Source organism: Rhinatrema bivittatum, chromosome 4, assembly GCF_901001135.1.
Source record: "Rhinatrema bivittatum chromosome 4, aRhiBiv1.1, whole genome shotgun sequence".
NCBI lineage: Eukaryota > Metazoa > Chordata > Amphibia > Gymnophiona > Rhinatrematidae > Rhinatrema > Rhinatrema bivittatum.
The window spans coordinates 426,562,708-426,585,663 of NC_042618.1; the positions used below are offsets into that span (position 1 = coordinate 426,562,708).

At 46.0% G+C, this 22,956-nt stretch overlaps 1 protein-coding gene across 3 annotated transcripts in view; it reads right to left on the reverse strand.

Annotated features, from left to right (window-relative positions):
* Positions 1 to 22,956, reverse strand: part of IFT122 (intraflagellar transport 122) — a 335,375-nt gene that overhangs the window by 101,030 nt on the left and 211,389 nt on the right. For 2 of the 3 annotated variants that reach the window (XM_029601417.1, XM_029601416.1), the window contains exons 21-23: positions 20,585 to 20,725; positions 14,206 to 14,303; positions 5,731 to 5,831 (exon numbers count right to left, since the gene is read on the reverse strand). In XM_029601417.1, coding sequence (XP_029457277.1) covers positions 5,731 to 5,831; positions 14,206 to 14,303; positions 20,585 to 20,725 — 340 coding nt within the window. Of the gene's footprint in view, positions 1 to 5,672; positions 5,832 to 14,205; positions 14,304 to 20,584; positions 20,726 to 22,956 lie in introns of all 3 variants that reach the window. The other variant, XM_029601414.1, reaches the window with a different exon arrangement.

Genomic DNA, 22,956 nt, shown 5'->3' on the forward strand with positions numbered 1-22,956 from the left:
GAGAGACCAACTTAAGAGGAGTTAAATGAGACTCTGTCAAAAAAGTACAAAACAAAATTCAGTTCCAGGTCAGAACTGGAATCCAAAGAGGAGGCCTAGTATGTTTCACACCCCTCAAGAACGAGACATGTCTGGATGAGAAGATAGTAGTCTACCTTGAATATGCCCCCCCAGAGCAAGACAGAACTGCCCCTGTACCTTCAATGTGTTAAGAGTCACGCCCTTAGCGAGGCCTTCCTGCAAAAAATCCAAAATCAATGGAACTGACATGCTCCACTCTAACACTGTCCATATGTGGACAATTGCCACCACAGCTTGAGAATAAACTTTCTTCATTAAATGGGCTCTCTCAAAGACCAAACCATAAGACAAAATCAATCCGGATCCTCATGAAACACAGCAATTTCTTGTGAGTCAGAAGCCTTAGGAGGTTGCCATAAAGCAGATGCCTTAGGCCCACATTCCATGGGAGTCATGGCCAATCAGGAACAACCAGCACCACTAGACCCAGATAACAAGCTACCCTCTAAAGTACCCTGCCTATTATGGGCTAATGAGGAAACGTGCATAAAAGTGCCAATCTTGTACTAGGGCATCGAATCCAGACAATCAGATCAAAAGCTCTTTGAAAGAGAGACCATTCTCCAGGTCTACTACAGGGCGACTAAGGTAATCTACCTGCACATTGGTTATTGTTGCGTTCGTGCATGTTCTTGCCCTCGCTCCACCCTCTCTACCTTAGTGGCGACTCCCTTCAGGTCTGACGGACAGATGCTGCCGGGGCTTTTCCTCGCCGTACTTCCTGGAATCCTGGGGCTGGCCTGACACTGCGGATCAGCCATGTTCCTGATGATGTAAGGGCGCGCACGTGCGCTCCAGAGTTTGTACCGGCAAGGGCGCGAACCTCGGGGACATCATCCACTTCGAGCTTAAAAGGTCTTTGCGTGCAACTACGAATCGAGTTAGCAAGGGGAATTCTTTCTCCGCTGCTCTGCCTACACCAACTTACCTAGGGGTACCTGCTCCTCAGGGGCCCCGCTCTCTCTTCTTGATTTCAGATTGCTAAAACGGGATCCGGTACTCGCTCCATGAGGGCCTATGTCCCTGAATGCTCAGAAGACTCCTTACTATCTGGAAGTGATCGCAGACGTGAATACTGTGAGTTCTATTACAGATAGGAATCGGTACTCGCTCCACGAGGGCCTATGTTCCTAATCTCCAAAGACTCCCTTCTGTCTAAGACGTTATCACAGGTACGGAGATCATGAGTCATTATTGCAGATTGCAGAAAGGAACCGGTACTCGCTCCACGAGGGCCCATGCTCCTAAATCCCTTCTCAACTCTCTTCTATATCAGAAGCTATCATATACCTATATCTTGTGAATTACTATTATAGATTGCAAATAGGAACCAGTACTCACTCCACGAAGGCCTATGTTCCTAAAACCCTCCAAAGACTCTCTTCTATTCCACAAGCCATCTCATATACAGATATTGTGAGTTCTCATTCCAGACTGCATATAGGAACCAGTACTCGCCTACAGCTCCTGTTCCTGAATATACTGAAGACTCTCTGTTGCATAGAAGCCATTACAGAAGTCCCTCTGATACTGGAATTGCGGTCTCTGGGTTGCTGAGCTGTAGAGAAAGACTATAGATAGTGAGTAGCCAGGTATGCTGGATACATAACCAGTAGTAGATGATACAGGTGTCATAGGGATCAGGACCTGCCACTCTAGGAGCCTGAGAAGGATGGGACGATGGTATTCCTGAAGGTACTGGTCTAGGCTTCGAAGGCATCGAGGGAAGTGCTGGAGGCACCGATGAAGGCATCGAGGGCACCAGTGCAGGCATCGAGGGCATTGATGGATGGATCGGTGCGCTGATGGGCGCATCGGCATCGATGGTTGCAGCATCAGCAGGACTCCCGATGGAGGAATGCAGAACGGTGTTTCCCCTCCCGATGACTGGGTAAGTGGGGAGGGCACCAAAGTCATCTGTGACCCAGGATCCATCGGTGGAAAAGCGGCTATAAGCGCTTCCATCTTCGAGAGCAGCGGTGCCAGTGCTGCCGGAATCGGATCGGTGGTCGGTTCCACAATCAGCACCGGTTTCGGTGTCGGAGGAACTTAAGAGCCTGTGCATCGCTTTATTGATGGTTTCCTGAACCATCCGGTCCAGTTCTTCATGGAGACCTGGAGCAAGCAGCCCCGGCTCCGGAAGGGAGGAAGGAGGCAGAGGCATAGCCGGAGGAACCACCATTAAAGGTGGAGTCGCGGCTCCCGATACCCGTCCGGGTGAGGGTTGCCTTGGTGACCCAGTCACAGAAAGGGTCAGTTCCTTTTCTGGACGGGGTTTCTTCGATGGCGGCTCAGACTATGGCGAGGTCGAAGATTTTCCTTCCTCGATGGTCCAAGACTTGCGGTGCCAATGCTGATGTTTCTCTCTATGATCCCCTCGGTCCTGAGGGGGAGCAGATGTAGTTGAAGGCCGAGAAGTCGTCAACGCTGGATGGTCACCGGCCGGTGGCCGATACTGGCGCAAAGTGGATGCAATAGACATCGATGCAATAGACGGCGTCGGAGTTTGAGAACGGAAAAGAAGTTCCATTTTCTCCATTCTGGCCTTGTGACTTTTTGGTGTCATTAAGGCACATTTGGTGCAAGTCAGGACATCATGCTTGCACCCGAGACACATTACACAGACTTTATGCGAGTCTGTAATGGACATGGTGCGAGTACAGTCCGGGCACCGACGGAACCCCGACTCCATGGCCTTTGAAAAATTTAGCCAGTAGGCCGCGAGGGCCAAACTCTATGGGAATCGATCGAAACGTGTAAAATTCTTACCGGAGTACCGCGGAGTCAAAAATTCGAAGGAGGGACCCCTGTGGGGTATGAAAGTTTTTAGTAATTCCATGAGGAAAATTCCTGTGAGGAATCTCTGTGGAGCTCCTTAACCCACGTGGTTACTGCAGCGCGGAAAAGAGAAGACTGAAGGGGGACCCCTGCTGGCTGCAGGTTTAGTGCCATGCTGGGCATGTCCAGTAGGTGCCAGTCAAAGTTCTAGAAACTTTGACAAAATTGTTCCGTGATTGGGCTCCATCCTGTGATGTCACCCATATGTGAGGACTACCATCCTGCTTGTCCTGTGAGAACATTTTTTTTTAATTTCTTTTTTTCATAAACTTATTTTTACTTTTGTGAACCTACTTTCCCATTAATAAAAAAGATTTTTGTTGAATTTATCTTTTCTTGGTTTTACTTGCAATTGTATTTCTTCTTGTGTCTATAACACCTTGTGTTACTAATTCTGCCCACTGCAGCGCTCCCACTGCTCAACGCCCGACATTGACAATGTTTCGGCATGTTACCACGCCTTCTTCAAGAACTCAACATTTTTCTAAAACCAAAGAACACAACTATCATACATCATCTGTTAAAATTATTTAACTTTTTTTCTCATTATATGCTCTACAGCGGGACTTACTCTTTTTTATCCGGCCCGGTTGGGCTCCTGTCCGCAGCTCTCCAAAAAAAATGGCGACTACCGCTTGAACGCCACTAAACGGAAGTGTGTGTTTTTATAGACAGATTCCTCCTTCACTATCAATCAATCGGATTTCTCCCGTCACATAAAAACTGACCAATCCACTTCTTTATTTAGTTCTGCTGGATGTACTGTATTCAATTTAAAAATCCAACGTTGTTCTTTTTGTAATAACCTTTGATTAACATTACCACCCCTCGTATCGCAGCATAACACTTCCAAAACTGTACATTTCAAATCTTCAAATTCATGTCCCTTATCTAAACAATGTTGTACCAGCTGTACTTCTGTTTTTTTACATTTTAAAGCGATTTTATGCTCAAGCAAACGGGTCTTTAGTTTTCTCAAGGTCTTCCCTATGTATAACAAATCACAGGGACACCACACTACATACACGAGTTTACTTGATAGACATGTTGTTTAGATGAGGACATCATCTTTTTTATTAATGGGAAAGTAGGTTCACAAAAGTAAAATAAGTTTATGAAAAAAAGAAATAAAAAAATATTATATGTAAAATCTAGTGCTTCTGCATGATACTGGTTGAAGCCCATTGTGGGCAAGAGCCTGGAGATTGTATTGAAAAGAGCACTTCTAACTTTGATACTAATTCCCTATATTAATTTCATAAAATAATTTTTACAGAATTAAGATAGTTCCTCATGGTTGGGAGTGTTTTTTGAAGTTTAAATATGTGAGGGAACCTAAGCCATATTGTGTGAGTTTGATTCATTGTGAAAAAGTGTATATAAGGAATGATATCATTGAACTTGTTGATCTCTATCTGGTTGGCGTACATAATTTGCTGGTCTGGACTGGTCTGATTGGATAAAGAGGAAACCGCTATTGGCCATGTAGACTTGGGAACACCACTGCTTATCTCTGGTAATGAGCAAGAAGGATTGGACTTAGTTCTTTGAGATCTTGCTGGGTACATGTGATTTGGATTGGTCACTGTCGAAGGCAGATGCTGGGCTTAATGGATCCTTATTCTGTCCCAGTATAGAATTTCTTATTTTTATTAGAAAGGTAATACACAGTCAGAGACCCATAGATGTAGCAGTTTAACAATTCTATTTTTGAAGATATCAGTAAGGACTAATCAATTAGATAAATGAGGCTTGACCGACGTGCCGCAAATGCGCAGTAGAGAGCAGCTCTACTGCGCATGCGCGGCACAAAGAACTCTGCCCGACGTGCCGCAAGAGAGCATGTCGGTCAGAGCGGCGGACACGGCGTTTTGCTGCAGTGGCGGAGGTATGTGAGCATCGGTCGGGCCAGCAATAGAGAGCGGCGGATGCAGCGTGGAGGAGCAGCAGCGGTGAAAGCTGAGCGACGGCCGGGCAAGCAATGAGCGCGGTGGTGAGGCGCGCGCGAGATCACCACTCCAAGAAAAGGCTCCTCAGACATGTTAACAGCCTGAGCCTGGCCCTCCGTTGCCGGGGAAGGGAGTAGGTCAGTGACGGAGGGACAGGCTCAGGCTCTTAACATGCTGCAGTTCCGTCAGCAAATGCCTCCTCCTTTAGCCTGGTCCCTCCCAGCCGGCCCTGTAGAAGAGAAAAAGAGGGCGTGGAGGAGGGGAGGTACTGAGGGAAGGAGAGGGAGAATGAGGGGGTAGGTGAGAGTGAGGGAATGGGAGGGAGTGGGAGGGAGAATGAGGGGGGAGGTGAGAGTAAGGGGAGGGAGAATGAGGGGGGAGGTGAGAGTGAGGGGAGGAAGAATGAGGGGGGAGGTGAGAGTGAGGGGAGGGAGAATGAGGGGGGAGGTGAGAGTGAGGGGAGGAAGAATGAGGGGGGATGTGAGAGTGAGGGGAGGGAGTTTGAGTGGGGGCAGGGGAAGGAAGGGGGGGTGAGTGACTGAGGGGGAGGAGGATGAGTGACTGAGGTGAATGAGCGAGGGGGAGTGAGGGAACAGACGTGTAGACGGGTGCAGTGTCCAAAAACGGACCAAAATTTTTTTTTAATGTAGCCTGTTGTTACGGGCTTAACGGCTAGTCTTGATATAAATAGACACCAGGACAAAAGAAGATAACAGTCCAGAAACAGGCCTAAACTTAACAGGACTAAATTAGGTTTGAGTAAGAAACAGTTTTCCAATGTTTTGGTTTTTTTGTGTTCCCCACCTGTCTTCTATGCACTAGGATGATTTGCTGTGGGTTCTTGGGAATGGTGCAAGGATACACTTTTGAGATCCCCAGTGGAGTTTCCTTGGTCAAGTTGTGAAGCAAAAACCTGGAGATGTTGAAAAGCGTCTCAGATTGATGAGTACTGAAGGGCTCTTCCTGCAAAATTTCCACATGAAGATAATTTTATATAAAAAAAGAAAAGTCACTGTTTACCACAAAACAGACAGAAATCCATCCTATCACCACCAGAAAAAAAGGCATAAAACAGGAAAAAAAAAGTCATGATGACAATTATATATGAAAGTGCTGTGTAGGATAAGAACACAGCATGCAGCTTCCCTGCATATGCTAAATGAAAGTCATCCAAACTATAAATACAGTATGTGGTGCAAAGGAGAGCCTGCTTAGGTTTTGCACCACCTCCATCTGCTGGAGACAGAGAAATACTAAGAAGCTGCAGATAGCACACCGACTTAAGAGGAGGTACTCTCAAAGTTTTTCCCTGTCTCCATCTGCTGGAAGGGAGGCAAAACCCAGCAGTCTGGACTGATCTGGGTACGTACAGGGAAGTACATATTTGCACACAAGTGCTCGCTTTTGTAAAAACCATGAGCCACGCAAGTTCAGACATCCCAAAAAGTAGCAGCACTTATACAGATAAGTTCTGATTCAACCAGCTAAGAAGTGTTTTTCGGACTTATCCGGGTATATAAGATAGCCACATTTATCCCCCCGTAAGACAGCTTTTACAACAAGTCGGGGGATTTTCTAAGATGAAATATGCAGCTTTACCAATTAATCTACCAGTTAGCCCAGTACATTAGCAGCTCGTGAAGACACTCCTGGCTCTTCAGTCTGAAATTCCCCTATTTCAACCAGGCCCCCTACTAGGACTGGATGTAGGCATAGGCAATGTAAATAACTGCCTCTGGTGCCAAATTCTTATAGGTGCTGGAGTATTGCCGATGCTGTCTACACTTAAATTCAAATTTTCTGCCATGCACTGTTTCTCTCCTCCAGTGGCATGGGCTCCAGTCAGTGCAAGGAAGACTAAGAAAAATCAGTGTGCGGCCTTCAGCAGCCCTCTTGTGCTAATTGACCCTGTGGCACCTTGCCCATGTGAAAGGAAAGCAGCGTTGCTTACCTGTAACAAGTGTTCTCACAGGACAGCAGGATGTTAGACCTCACATATGGGTGACCTCACCAGGATGGAGCCCAATCACGGAACACTTTTGTCAAAGTTTCTAGAACTTTGATTGGCACCTACTGGGCATGCCCAGCAATGCACTGACCCTGCATCCAGCAGGGGTCCCCCTTCAGTCTCGTATTATAGTAAAAGTACGTGTGAAAAATAAAATAAGAAACCGTAAACGAACCCAACTCCGCAGGGTGGCAGGTGGGTTTCGTGAGGACTAACATCCTACTGTCCTGTGAGAACACCTGTTACAGGTAAGCAACTCTGCTTTCTCACAGGACAAGCAGGATGGTAGTCCTCACATATGGGTGAGTAGCAAGCTGAGGATGCCCGAGCAAAGCACCAAATGCACCCAAAGACGTGCAGGGTCGGTGGAAGCTGAAAACAGGTTACGTAGAATAGACTGGCTAAAGATAGAATCCTGTCTGCCAATCTTATCTAAGCAATAATGGGCTGCGAAAGTATGGAGGGAACTCCAGGTAGCAGCCTTACAAATATCAGCAAGCGGCACCGAACGGAGGTGCGCCACTGATGTCGCCATGGCCCTGACCGAGTGTGCTTTTACACGGTCTTGTAGCAGAATACCTGCTTGCTGGTAGCAAAAAGAAATACATTCTGCCAACCAGAAGGAGAGGGTCTGCTTTCCCACAGGATTTCCTAATTTGATAGTATCAAAAGAAACAAACAATTGAGTGGATTTCCTGTGGGCCAACGTGCGGGCCAGATAGAAAGCTAGAGCATGTTTGCAGTCCAAGAAAAGCAGAGCCTGTTCTCCTGGGTTTGAATGCGGCCTGGGAAAAAATGTAGGTAGGATAATAGATTGGTTAATATGAAATTCTGACACTACCCTTGGCAAAAATTTAGGGTGAGTGCGGAGCACTAACCTGTCATGCAGAATTTTAGTGTAAGGCGGGTAGGTAACTAATGCCTGTAATTCACTAACTCTGCGAGCAGACGTGATAGCAAGAAGAAAAACTACCTTCCAGGTGAGATAGCAGAGATCACTGATTCCCCAGTGGGGAGCTATCAGAATCATTACTCCTTTGTCCTGCCGGAGCTTCACGAGAGTCCTTGAAATGAGAGGAAGTGGAGGGTAAGCATAAAGGAGACCGCTGGCCCAGGAGAGGGCGAAGGCATCTCTTGGTTGCGAGTGGTGATTGCGAATGAGAGAGCAGAAGTTGTCTACTTTGTGGTTGTGGATCGACGCAAAGAAGTCTATGCGAGGGTAACCCCAACGTTAGAATATCGTGTCCGCTATCGCGGGGTTGAGAGACCACTCGTGCGGATGGAAAGTGCGACTTAGCTTGGCTGCCAACTCATTGTGCACTCCCGGTAAGTAGGTTGCTTTGAGGGACATTGAACGGAAAAGGGCCCATGTCCATATCTGTGCAGCTTCCTGACACAGGAGGTAGGAGCCCGTTCCCCCTTGTTTGTTGATGTACCACATCGCAACCTGATTGTCAGTTTGAATCAGGATAGCTTTGTTTGATAGGCAATAATGAAAGGCCTTGAGGGCATATCTGATCACCTGTAGCTCCAGGTAATTTATCTGGTGTTTGGCTTCCTCTGGAGACCAGGTTCCCTAAGTTTGCAGGTTGCCTACATGTGCACCCCACCCGAGGTTGGATGCATCTGTTAAGGTAAATTGAGGATCTGGAGCCTGAAATGGAAGGCCTTGAATGAGATTGGAGTGGTGCATCCACCAGGCTAGTGATAGATGGAGCTGCTTGGTAACCTGGACAATGCTGGACATTGGCTGACAAGCTTGAATCCACTGGCGTTTTAAGGTCCACTGCATTACTCTCATGGTGAGGCGAGCCATCGGAGTGACATGTACCGAGGAAGCCATGTGACACAGCAGTTTGAGGAAGCGACGAACAGTTGAAGATACTAGAGTCTGCAGTTGATGAGCCAGAGATGTTATGGCAAAAGCATGATCCTGGGGGAGGAAGGCTTTCACCTGTATAGTGTTTAGGTCGGCCCCTATAAAGGATAGGGTTTGGGATGGAACTATCTTGGATTTGGGATAGTTGATTAGAAACCCTAAGGAAATCAGGGTGTTGATAGTGAGAAACAGGGAGGTTAGTACACCTTGCTGAGTTGGAGCCCTTATCAACCAATCGTTGAGATAAGGGTGGACATGCACACCCTGATTCCTGAGGAAGGCTGTAACCACCACCAGGCACTTGGTGAATACTCGTGGAGCGGACACCAGGCCGAATGGTAATACATGGTACTGGAAATGATGGGGGCCGACCAGGAATCGCAAGTACTTGCGATGAGATGGAGTAATTGAGATGTGTGTATAAGCATCTTGGAGATCTAGAGAGCATAGCCAATCTCCTCTTTGTAGAAGAGGAAGTAAAGAGCCCAAGGTAACCATTTTGAATTTTTCTCTCTGCAAAAATTTGTTTAGGGCACGGAGGTCCAGTATCGGGCGTATGCCACCTGACCTTTTTGGTATTAGAAAATACCGGGAATAAAACCCTTTCCCCTGCTGGGAGAGGGACACTGGTTCTATTGCTCGGGATTTGAGGAGGAATGAAACCTCCTGTTCGAGCGAGGGAGAGTGGTCAGACGTCCCCCATTTCAGCCGAGGCAGAGAGTCCACTGGTACAGTCAGGAAATTTAGGTGGTAACCCTGAGTGACTACTGCCAGTTCCCATTGGTCTGTGGTGACTGTATGCCAAGCACTGTTGAAGTGGCAGAGCCAACCGCCGACCGGTATGGATGGAAGAGGAGACTGGCTTACATTCTCTAGGAAGGAGTCAAAACTCTGACGCTGGTCCAGGCTGAGAAGCTGGCTGAGACTTCTGAGGCCAAGTCTGCCTGGATTGACCTTTTTTGGTAAGGTCTGGAAGGGCGTCCTTTAGAAGCCAGAGGATAAAACTTCCTTGGTTTGTAGGCCGGCTGCTTAGAGTCACGTCTGAAAGTTCTCTTAGGGGCAGACGGAAACTCAGACGGAACAGAAGAATGCTGGCGCAGAGTTTCATGGTGATCTTTCAACTGCGCCACAGTCTCTTGGATCTTTTCCCCGAAGAGATTGTTGCCCACACAGGGTAGATCTGTTAACCTGTCTTGGACTTCTGGTCTTAAGTCCAATGATTTGAGCCAGGCCCATCTTCTGGCACTAATTCCTGCTGCAGATACTCTAGAGGCCGTGTCGAAGATATCATATGCAGCGCAGACCTCGTGCTTTCCTGCATCTAGACCTTTCTGAGCCACAGTATGAAGTTGAGCCTGGAGTTGCTCTGGTAAAGAATCAGAGAAATCCTGGATCCTTTTAAAAAGGTCTCTGTTACACTGTGTCATGTATAACTGGTAAGATGCGATGCGAGATATGAGCATGGGGCCATGGAAGACTTGCCTGCCAAAAGAATCCTGGGATTTTTGTTCCTTCTCCGGAGGTATGGAGGAATGAGGTTTTGAACGTCGTGCCTTCTTCTGGGCTGATTCAACAACCACAGAATGATGATCTAACTGTGATTTTTGGAATCCAGGAGCTGACTGCACCAGATAGGTGGCATCTGCCTTGCGGTTGACCGGTGGGACCGGTCATGGGTGTTCCCAGTTTCTCTTCAGTAGATCAAGCAGGATTTCATGAATGAGAATAAATATGATTTCCTTAGGAGCATCTAGAAACTGGAGTACTTCCAGCATCTTGTGCCTAGAGTCCTCTTCCATCTGAAGCTGAAAAGGAATGGTGTCAGACATTTCCTTGATGAAATTAATAAAAGACAGATCTTCTGGTGGACAGCGTTGTCTTTCATAAGGGGGAGAGGGCTCTGATGGTAGATCATCCGCATCCTAGGACGAATCTTCGGTCCAAGGATTATAGGGCTGATCTCCAGCACCTAGTGAGTCTCCAGCAGGGAGAAATGGTGCTAATCCTGAAGGACCAGGCCTAGGCATCGATGGCATCGGAGGAGGCATCGACCACATCGATGGACAAGTCGGTGGTAAAATTCCAGACAGTGGAATGGGTAACAGTGTTTCCTCATCATCTGATGATAATGGAATCGGTGTGGAAGGTACTGGACCCACCGGTGCTCTTGTTCCATCGGAGGTAGTGTAACCGTCTCTAATCTCAGAAAGGAGGCCCAGACAACTGATCCGTAGGGCACCGATCAACGCATCCAGTCTACCCAGTAGCGGTGAAAGCGCTACGGGAATCGGATCGGTGACCGGCTCTGGGACCGGTACCGGTGTCGATGGAGGTTGGAAGCCCTGAAGTGCTTTACTGATGGCCTCTTGGATCATCCGATCCAATTCCTCGCGGAAGCCTGGAGCATGGAACCCTGGCACCGGAGTAGGAGGCAGCACTGGCATAGCTGGAGGGTCCACCGATGAAAGTGGAATCGCAGATTCCGGCACCACTGAAGGTGGGGAACACCTCAGTGACCCGGTCACAGAAGAGAATGGGGCCTTTTCTGGACGGGGCTTCTTTGTTGGTGGCTCTGTCGAAGTCGATGCCGAGGACGTGCCTGGATCGACAGACTGAGCCTTCCGATGCCAGTGTCGACGTTTTTCACGATGTTCTCCTGGTTCTTTTCTTGAGGAGGCAAGGAGGTAATTGACACCTTTGGAATTGTCGATGCCGGTCAAACAGCAGCGGTGTCCCGTGCTGTGGAGAAGTCGATGGCACCCTTTTGGATGACATCGAAGCTATCAATGGAGTCGGGGTTTTTAATTGAAAGAGAAAGTCCATCTTCTCTAAACGAGCCTTACGGCCCTTAGGTGTCATTTGGGCACATTTGGTGCAAGTAAAGATATCGTGGCCGGACCCCAAACACATAACACAGACCCCATGCGGGTCAGTGATGGACATTGTTCGAGTACAGTTGGCGCACCGACGAAAATCCAACGCCATGACTCCGATAAAAATTTAGCTGCGGTGCAGTCGATGGCCAGTAGGCCCCGAAGGGATAACTCGATGGGAATCGACCGCAACAAGGGTAAAACCTTACCTTTCAACCGCGGAGAATGGATATCGATAGGGGGATCCCTATGGGGTAGAATTTTTTGAACATTTTTGAATGAAGTTCCGTGAGGAAAATTCCTGTCAGGAATCTCCAGAGAGCTCCTTAACCAGCGTGGCTACTGCTGTGCGGAAAAAAAGAAGACTGAAGGGGGACCCCTGCTGGATGCAGGGTCAGTGCATTGCTGGGCATGCCCAGTAGGTGCCAGTCAAAGTTCTAGAAACTTTGACAAAAGTGTTCCATGATTGGGCTCCATCCTGATGATGTCACCCATATGTGAGGACTACCATCCTGCTTGTCCTGTGAGAAGAGGCAGGATGCCAAAGGGTCCATCAGCACAAGAAGGCTGCTGAAAGCCCTACACTGATTTTTATTAGTCTTCTGTTGCTGCTTCAAGGTGAGAAAAGGAAGAAGGGAGGGAGAGAGACTCTGAGAAAAGGGGTAGGAGGGATCATACCCTCCCCTGCCCCTACAGGGAGGAGAGGAAGAATAACTGTCCCTCTCCCATTGACTATGGCACATTCCACTTTAAGCCTGCCCTGCCTTCCACCCAGTCATTTTTTCACTTTTAGGATGTTTACGATCACTGATGCCAGATAATGACCAGCTGTAAATATATGCAAGTAAAAGACTTACATGTGCCACTTTGTCACACTTACTTGTGTAAAACTGGACCCTCCCCTAAATGCTCCTGGTCTGTCCCTTTTTTACACATGCAAATTTATTTGCAGACCTTGATTTACTAAAGTGTATAAAATTTTTCTTGTGCAAGTAATATTTTTTTACACAGTCAACTCTTGAAAATTCACCTTTTATGGCCTGATTTTCAAAAGCATTTATGCACATAAAATATCCTATTATACCAAGTACTTAAAGGGACAAATCTCCACAAATCAAACACTAATATAATTTCAATAAAGACCTGTAATCATAATCTTAATAGAAACATCCAATTTTCTACATCAAATGTGTCTACAATAAACAGTCTAAAAGAAAACTGCAATAGCAAAAATACCGACTCAACTTATTAACACTCGATGTGTGTTGTACATCATTTTATATTCCATAATATTCCTAAAGATCATTCTTTATTTTACAGTAACCATTGACAAAATCAGAAATGCAACTAATTCAGAGCACCCAAATGTACTCTCACCATTCAAAGGCCCTTGTGGGAGGCAAAGATGACACCTAGTGGCCAGATTTGGAGTCCATGATTGCAAGATTTCAGAAGGAGTCCTGTACATAGTTTGCAGTCAAGGAATATCATTGTAATGAGTGGACTGAGTGGGAGTGTGGGGATTCCCACAGCCCTAGAGATAGAAATTCAGTCTGACTCACAGCTTCAATCATATACATAACAGTAGAATGCCTTTACCTTCAGACAGTGCACGCTCTCTAATCAAAGTTTGCACTGCTTCATCTCAGCTCAGTGTTTGGACAGTGTTATGTTACAGGAGCTGCCTGTCTCCCAGAGACCTGGGCCTGGTTTTGTTATCCCCACCTGGATCCCAGCTCTTATTCCCCAGTCTCTGGTTATGCCCTCTGAGCTCCACCTGCCCTGCAGGATCCCACCCATAGAGCATACTCTCCTTAAGGCATTTAAGGTGGACCAGGCATCTAGCCTGGTCCTGCACAGGTAAACAGGGGAACACTAGGGTCACTGCCTTTCAGGGAGATATGAAATAGAAAAATATCTCCAAGTAGTAGCAAACAAAGGCTTATGGTAAAATATCCCAGTCCTGGTTCTGAATCAACTGGCAGCCCAAACTAAATGAGGAAATTCCCAGTCCTCCCCCCAGTCTCCAAAAAATACTCTGGCCCATAACAGGCAATATAAATAACCAGGAATCAAACCTTCCTCCCAGCACCCTACTCATTTCAACAATACTCCTCCCCTCCGGCATCCAAATCCTTTTAGTAATTCTCTCTCCAACATCTTGCTCATTTATACAAATTGTACCCCCCAACTGTATACAGGATAGGACTGCCTGGGGAATTTCCCTTTGAAAATCAGCTTGCAGCCCTGTTAGTACAATATTACTCCTGGAATGAGAGAAAAGCCTTAGTGAAAAAGTTCTTAATCTCTCTCTTTGCTTTACTTAATCTTTCATTTATATATCTTTCTATGATACAGTGAACTAAAGCGTTGCTAATTTCAGTTTGATGTCTACTTCAGAATGGTTGCACTTTGTGTCTTTTTGTGTTTCTAAACAGAGAGTGAAAATATTCTTTATGTACTGCTCTCATTTTTTCTTTTATGAACGGTAAACATGCATCACATCGCCAGTGCTCTTACTGGTTAGATCACCCAGATCGGTTTGCAATTGATTCTGGTGGCTGATAGGCCTCTTACCGTGTATCTTTGAATGGAATGGTAAACATGGTAGAGTTCAGCCAGATGCTGAAAGTGATGAAACTTCTGTAACATTTCAACCTTCTTCTGTGCGTTCTCTGAAGATGAAACAAACCCATACTGCTTATTAGTTAATGAATCCCCTTGTATTATCTAATATTGAGCACTGTTGTAGTTAAAACAGTTTACTGGCTGTACTCAAAGTTTACAAGATTAAAAGAAAAAAATGTTTTAATACATTTCTAGGAAGTGGCCCTATACTTTTATAAATTGCAGTCCCATGCAAAATGGCCTTTCTCCCCACAGCGGTTCCGTGGGTTTTTACAGTTGAGGAGAAAAGTCCAGCCTGTCTGGCTCCACTGGCTGTGGGGTCTCCAGTTCTTAGGAGTCCACCTGAGTTGGGTGGTCTCCCCTGAGCCCATGGCGATTCAGGGATGGACTGAACTTGGTAATAAGCCTCTGTCATTTCCAATGTCGTATCGCGCGTAGGAGTCAGATGTCGGCACACCCTCTGCCGCACAGGGTGTTCTAGGCCATCTAGGAATTGTTCCAGCAAAACCGAGTTGGCTACCTCCACTCCGGTTTTCCCTTCCAGGTGCAACAACTTCCAAGCCACATCCTTAAGTCAGTGTAAAAGGTTCCACAGGTTCTCCTCTGGTTGAAGGACTCCTTAATGAAATTGCTGTGAGTAGGCTACTGGGTTGAGTCCTGTTCTCGCTAAGATGGCTGCTTTGACTTCCTGATATATGGCCTTCCCACTTTTGTGATTGCGGTGGAGCTAGATGGCGTTCCTACCCAGGCATTGGTGGAGTTTGGGAGTGTAAAAACGCTCATTCAAAGAGAATTAGTGAAGCGGGTATAGACTGACTACAAGTCATGACCCTGGCATACATCCACGGGGACCAACAGCAATTCCAACAAGCCAGGTACAACTGAAGACCCCATTCAGCCAAGGCAGAATAGAACCGGGTTGATGTGATTCCTATCATGAAACTCGGTATATCAAAAATAATAAATAAATAAAATAAAATAAAAGTGGGCGTTCTTTCTTGGTTATTCTATCCTGAGGTGATAGAATGGGACGGTCCAAACTTTGAGAACCTATGGAACCAGCTCACAATGGGTTAGTGTAGCCATAACAATGAAGAATTGGCTTTTCCAGAACTCTTTCCCTTAGAAGTCCCAGACCTGTTTCATAAAGACTCTGAAACTCCTAAGTCCTGAAGGCAACTCTGTCAGGTCCAAATAGTAATGCTGCTAATTTAGAGGCAACCAGGGAGAAAGAATCGGAGTCAGGGAAGAGCAGAAACCCAACCAGTATGTCATACCTGGCTCTTTTGAGTGAGAAAAGGGGGGTGACCCAGGAAGCTTCAGATGGGACCATAGGGAGCATTTACAGAATGAGGACGGAAAGTCAGTCCCTGGGGCACAACTTATAGACCCTATTCCTCCTTACAGTATTTCATACTGAAAGAAGACCTACTTTACCAAGTTACAAAGGGAATTGTGGAAGGGGAATTGATAGAACAACTCCTAGTTCCCAAACCATATTGCCAGGTGGTCATGAAACTAGCTCATAACCATCTTCTAGGGGGTCATCTGGGGGAGAAAAAGACCCGAGAGAAAATTTTGGCACAGGCCTATTGGCCAGGCCTACATAAACAGGTCCAGTTGTATTGCCGGTCCTGCCCTATCTGCCAACTCACAAAGCCTGCTGGCATATGGGTGGCACCTCTCATACCAATGTCCATAATTGAGACCTCTTTCAAAAGCGTAGGCATGGTCCTTGTGAGGGCCACTAGAGAGATCTGTCGAAGAAGTAAATACATCCTCGTCATTCTGGACTATGCCATAAGGTATCCAGAGACAATACCAGTACGGAATATGAAAACCCTGATGGTGGCTCCTGCCCTAATGGAGGTATTTTCACGACTTGGGCTGCCCAAGGAGATCCTGACAGATCCGTTTGTGTCCAAGATAATGAAACAACTCTGCACCTTGCTCAAGGTAAAAACTCTGCTTACTTTGGTGTATCTTCTGCAGACCGATGGCCTCATCAAGCACTTCTATGAGATGCTCAAACAAATGCTGAGAAAATTTGTGGATGAAGACAGCAAGAATTGGGATGCATTGCTACTCTATGTGCTGTTTGCAATCCATGACGTGCCAAAGAGCTCGATGGGATTTTTCCCTTTTGAGTTGCTGTATGGGAGGAGACCAAAAGGAATCTTAGACATAGCTCGCGAGACTTGGGAAAATGAAAGGAACTTCAGGCTGAACCTCATTGACTACATTCTCTGAGTGTAGGATCGCCTACAAATGGCTGGGGAGATGGCCCACCTATACCTAGAGAAGGCTCAGGCTACCCAAGCCTGAGGTTATGATCATCCTATGGTGCAAAGAGAATTCCAACCAAGGGACCGCATCCATGTCCTCCTCCCCATCTTCAGAAAGCAAGTTGTTAGCCCATTGGCAAGGACCCTATGAAGTTGTGGATAAAACAGGACCTGTGGATTATAACATAGCCCAGCCAGGTAAACAAAAGAAAACTCAAATCTACCATGTAAACCTTATGAAGAAGTGGGTTGCCCAGAATTATGGACTGGTGCAAGAAGGAGAGTTTAGTCCATAGGTCGGACCTGAAGTGGACCGAACTCAGATTCCTTTTGGAGAGCAGCTGGTGGAGCAAAACGAAGAGATCTTCTCAAACCTACCAGCTCGTATCTACCTGGTGCAGCATGACATCATTATACCTCCTGGAGATTCCAGAGGCCAGGTGCTGCATCAATTAGACCAAAGTGAAGGTTATGCTCTGGCTCAGAGTTATAGAGGAGTCCAACAGTGATTGGTTCTCACCCATAGTGTTGGTGCCAAAGCCAGATGGGAGCAGAAGGTTCTGCAATGACTATAAAAAGGTTAATGACACGTACCTGATGCCACAAGTGGATGAACTGATTAAGTGTCTGGGATCAGCCCAGTTCATCTCTACCCTGGATCTTACAAAAGGCTTTTGGCAAGTACTTCTCATGTCAGCAATGAAGGAGAAGACTGTATTTTCGACGCCATGGGGAATTTTTCAGTTTACCATCCTCTCATTTGGACTCCATGGTACCTTCGCAATGTTTCAACGTTTTGTTGACTGCCTGCTCTGCCCAGATCAAGGGTAAGCAGCCGCCTACTTGGATATCATCGTGGTGTACAGCCCAGATTTGAAGACACATCTAAGCAGACTCCAGACTATGCTAACCAGTCTGAGGAAAGCAGGACTGATGGCCAACCCTAAGAAGTGGCTGTTGGGAGGGCAAGAAGTCCAGTATCTCGGCTACATCCTGGGAAAGAGCAAGGTCCATCCGCAGACCCGGAAGATCGAGGCAGTCACCAGGGTGCCAGTCCCACCAACAAAAGCGAAAGTGAGAGCATTCCTAGGCCTTATGGGATACTACAGAAAGTTTATCCTCAATTTTTTGAAGAAGGCGGAGCCTCTCATAAGGCTATTGAAGAAAGCAACAGAGAAGGTCCAGTGGTCTGCTGAAGCAGAAAAGGCCTTCTGGGCTCTGAAAGAGGCGTTATGCTCTGAAATAATCCTAAATCCAGATTTTACCAAACTTTTCATGGTGCAGACCAAATGGCTCAGAAGTAGGCTTGGGAACAGCTTAGCCCAAGGGAAGCATGGGCAAGAACATCCTGTGGCACACATTAGCCGGAAGCTGATTCCTCGGGAGAGGCCTTGGTAGTCAAGTGGGTCTTAGAGGCATTGAGCCACTACCTGCTGGGACTGCAGTTCATGCTTGTAACGGACCACCAACAGCTCCTCCGGATAAATAGAAATAAGGAGACCAATGCGACAGTGATGAGTTGGTTCCTGGCCCTACAGACCTTCAACTATAAGATTTGACATAGGGCAGGAAGGGAGAATGCTAATGCAGATGTCCTGTCCAGAGAGGTGTCCCTGGTACAGGCATGCACTCATCATGGCAAGGCTGAGGGGGAGGGTATGTGAAGGAGTCTACAGGAAATTCGCTCAGACCACCTTAAGGGACCAACCACAGCTATCTGGCTTGGTCCTTAAGTCCCAACCCAACAAGGGATTCTGAGTTCAGGGAGGATCCCTTCAGCCTAACGTAAGGAAAAAGGGCCCAGGGAGCAGGCAGGAAGCCAGCCTATGTTAAAAACTGCTATATATGATATTTCTGTGCTACCTGAACATTAAAGTGAGCTGTAACATTTGTTTGTTTTGCTTTGCACTTCATTTTTCCACTGTAAATAAACTGCACAAAAGGAAACAGCCAGAGTCTGCCTCCTTATTCCTTCTGCTATCACCCAAGTTACCACACACCATCTTCAACTTAAGCAAGAACAGAGAAACATTCTTGAGAGGAACAAAATGAGGACCTGCCAAAAAGACAGAATTAAATTCAGATTTCAAATCGGAAATGGGACCCGAATTGGCAGTGTGTTTACTGCCTCATAACAAAATGAGACAAAATGGGGCCAAAGGATAAGAGCAGACCCTAAACCCTTTCCTCTATAGCAAGCAAGCACCGTTCCTGCACTTTCAAAGTATTGAGAGCTAAACCCTTACTAAGGCCCTCCTGCAGGAAATCCAAAACCTGAGAAAAATGTGAGACATGGCCAGGCACCTAGCCACGTTTGGAACACCAATCCTCAAACACTCGCCACATGCACCTAAGCCAAGGAAGTAGAAAACTTCCTGGCCTTCAAAAACATAGAAACTACAGCTGGCAAATAACCAATTTTCACCATATGCACCCTTTCAAAGCCAAACCATAAGACAAAATAAAGCTAGATCCTCTTGAGACCCCAGACACTGGCACAGCAAGTTCCCAAAAGACGGAAAGCAAAGAGGACCGTTGCACAACAGGCACGATTGTTGCGGTCCCGGGCCGTGCCCCGGTCCCTCCACCTACCTCGGGGGCGGCCCGGGCTGTTTCAGAGCTTCCCCAGGCCTGCAGGCCCCTCAGCACGTCTCTCCCTCCTCGGGACCCTCCCCACCCGGCAGGCACCCGGAGCAGAGCCCGCCGCGGGAGAGCCATGTGGCAGGCTCCCCGCAGGCAGTACAAACGCTGGAACGTGGCATCAGCTGAAAGAAAAATCGCCACGAAGAGTGAAATCAGCTCTGCTGAGCCCTGCTGGTAAGCGAATACAGGGATTGAACCCTGCACGCTGCTGGAGCTGTCCGCTGTCACTTAAAGATTTCCTGCTAATTTGCTTGGCTTAGTTTTGGTTTTTTGTTTTTTTTTAATATTCTCAGCAAGCACTGGGGAATAAGCCTCCCTGCCAAAAGCCCAAGGAATGACACTTCTCGGGAACAGACAGCCAGCAAGGGGGAGTGACTGGACCACCAGTATCATCCTAAAAGGTCACCGGGAAAATGGGGAGCCTAGGCTGATGAATCAAGGGGCAAGCCCCCCTAGGCCCCCAGCAGAGCAAGGAGACAGAGCTGTCTCCAAGAAAACAAACAGAAATCTTTCAAACTTTTTTTTTTTTTAATTAACAATAAGAACTAATACTTGCTTGATCCTGACAAATAAAGAGAACAAAATCCCTACAGGGAGAAAAATTAAGAAGGGGAACCACAGGTTCAGCTGCCTGCATCTACTGGAGACAGACAAATACTGAAGGGATGCAGAGTAGGCTCTCTCCTGATATAGGATACCCTTTCAGTTTTGGTCTGTCTCCATCTGCTTGACAGGAGGCTCAACCCCATGGTCTGGACTGATCCGGGTACATACAGGGAATTAAAGTTGTATGATCTTCTGGTAGAGCATGTTTTCTATGCTCTTTGGCTGTCCCTTAGCTATCCAGTAACGTTGGTTGGATAATGATGAAAATTGGCCAGATAACGCTGCTCCACCTGGAATGCCAATGGACAACCTCCGACATAGCCAGATATGTTTTTAGCTGGATAACATACCTGGATAACTTGAACCCTTTTGTGAGGCATGCCAGACTTAGTCAAATAGCTTAACCGGATAAAATGTAGGGTTTGTCTGGCTAACTCAAAAGTTTTGAATATCCACCTTTTTGTATTTTAATGCCAATTTTTCATCTACAAGTGGACAATACTACATTCCCTTCTGTCCATCTCTGGGTCAATTTAGCTTTACCTCTGACATAAAACTGTTATGAATATGGCTAAACCCCAAACAGCACCAAACATTGACTCTTATTTACTATGTTTTATTCCCATAGACAAAAAATGGATAAAATGTTTTAGTATATCAGGTCCATTATCTGGCTGAAAGTACTATCTATCAAATGAAACCTCAAACTATTTAGAAGCCATGTCACATACCAGAGATAAATTACTTTGGCTGTGTTTAATGTCTGCTTTAACAGTTTGATGTCTCTTTCCTACCTTGTGCAATATCTAAGCACTGCATAGAGAGCATCCAGTAATAATAGGCAGCATCGTTGAATCGGCTTTCCACCACAGCATTGTGAGTGAGCTGCTCCAGGACCCTGACCGCTTCACCCTGTCTGCCCGCCTTATGGAATGCTGTGGAGTAGAGACAGAAAACAGATCCATGAAAAGCAGAAGTACTGGAGGCAATAACCAGCTTAGTTAATGATTGCTATTTGCTACCCAGCAGTGATAAGTCATTATGGGAGTAATAGTCAAGTAGCCCACAGAGCTGTAAAGTACACCGGCACTTTCAGCATGCGTACTTTGTTTCATTTTAAAAATTGGTATAATCTGGGTAGCTTACATTTAAAATTAGTGTAAAGTACACTCATTAAAAGTGCTTGTATACTTTACATCAGAGCTTTCCAAACTTTTCATGTTGGTGACACACTTTTTAGACAAACATAATTTCACGACATGGTAATTCAGTCTACTAGTAAACCAGAGGTTAAAGGTTAAACGAACGAAACATATTTCGACAATTTATGTATGTTTCCTTAAATATATACATAAATAAAATGTTTCACGACACAACCTATCTCATGAAAACCTTAAATTTATATTAAAAATATATATTCCAAGATTCATGTTATTGTTATAATTTATGAGAAACAATAATAAAACAAATTGTCTGTCCCCCACACACTCATCTCTCTCCTCCCCCCCAGCACATGTCTGGCCCCCACACACTCATATCTCTCCCCCTCAAGCACATGTCTGTCCCCCCAGCACGTTTGCCCCCCACTCACTCATCTCTCTCCCCCCAGCACATGTCTGGCCCCCACACTCATGTACCTCGTCTTTTTGATTGTTGCCAGTTAAGTGCTTCACTCCCTTCCATGATCACCAGACACTGCTGCTTGCAGTCAGTACTCCTCATGGCCAGGCCTCATCGGCAGCAGCAGCCAATGCAAGGATGGCTGGGCTCGTTCCACCCACCAAGCCCCCCAAAAAAACGCGATTGACAGCAAAAATCCCAATAATAAGCAACCCATAAACTGAAAAAAAAAAGTGAATCTCTAGGGAAAAAAAAGCCCAAACTCGCATCAGAGTTGACCGGGCTTGCGCGACACACTAACGTGTCCCGACACACAGTTTGGAAAGTTCTGCTTTACATGAACCATTTCATATGGGGAGCAAAGAGAAGTAAAATAGTACATGTACTTTTATAAATGTTATGTGCATGCATTATTTTCCTCTCAGAAAGGCCTCCTTACAATCTGGCTAAAAGTGTGCTTGCTAAGGAAGCCCATGCAGATTTCTAGCTGGCCAAAAGATGGCAATGCTTCGAGAGAACAATCTAGGCATGTTAACCCATTTTAATGCAGTGAGATTATTTTGAAAATGATCCTCCCAATTCTGAGAAAAACATTTTAGCATATGACATAATTTAACTCCTAGAAGACAGTGTCTCTCCCATGCAGGGTGATAGATCATCTGAAATAAACCAGATTAATCCCTTAGATTGGCTGATGCCTCTTTTTTTTCCAGGGCCCATTTCCATTTTATGCATATGGGCATTGCCCACCAAGGTATAAATATGACCAACAGCATTTGGACCGTGAAAAGTCTTATTTTCAGACATATTCTGAACGTTCTGAACTCTCAGTTACAGTCTAGGTTCTCTTCATGTTCTAGATTTTCATGGCTGTGTTCTAGGCTCTTACCATTGATTCTTCTGTTCATATCCTTAGGCTCCTAGCAGTTAGGAGCTTGTGGTCTGACACCCTTGTACTTCATAAAGCTGAAGCATATTGTAATGACACTGAAGAATGTTTTATAAAGGAAAAGTGGTTCTTACCTGCTAATTTTCGTTCCTGAAATACCACAGATTAGTCCAGACAAGTGGATTTTGCTTCCCTACCAGCAGATGGAGGCAGAGAATAAAAACTTTTCAGGCACTGCTACATAACCGGGAATGCCACCTGCAGTCTCTCAGTATTGACCTGTACCCAAGCCAAGATGTCCAATTCAAAAAAACCAAATAATTCCCCAACTGGGGTGAGCAGAGACTCAAAGTTGGAGCCCCCTCTCTTATAACAAGGGTCATTACCATCTCTATCCCCAAAATGTTTAACATATGTACAATTTTCGTACATCTGCATTTATAGAAAAAACAAATTGCATAAGCAACATCCAGAAGTTAGGAAGGTCTTTCGAAACAACTTAGGGGCCAGGCTTCTGGACTGATCTGTAGTATTTCAGAACGAAAATTAGCAGGTAACAACAAAATGAAACTTCTCCGACACGTAAAACTTTACCTTGAACCAAAGAAATGTACTGCAATCACTATTATTTTCTACTACTACTGCAATTCCCTATTA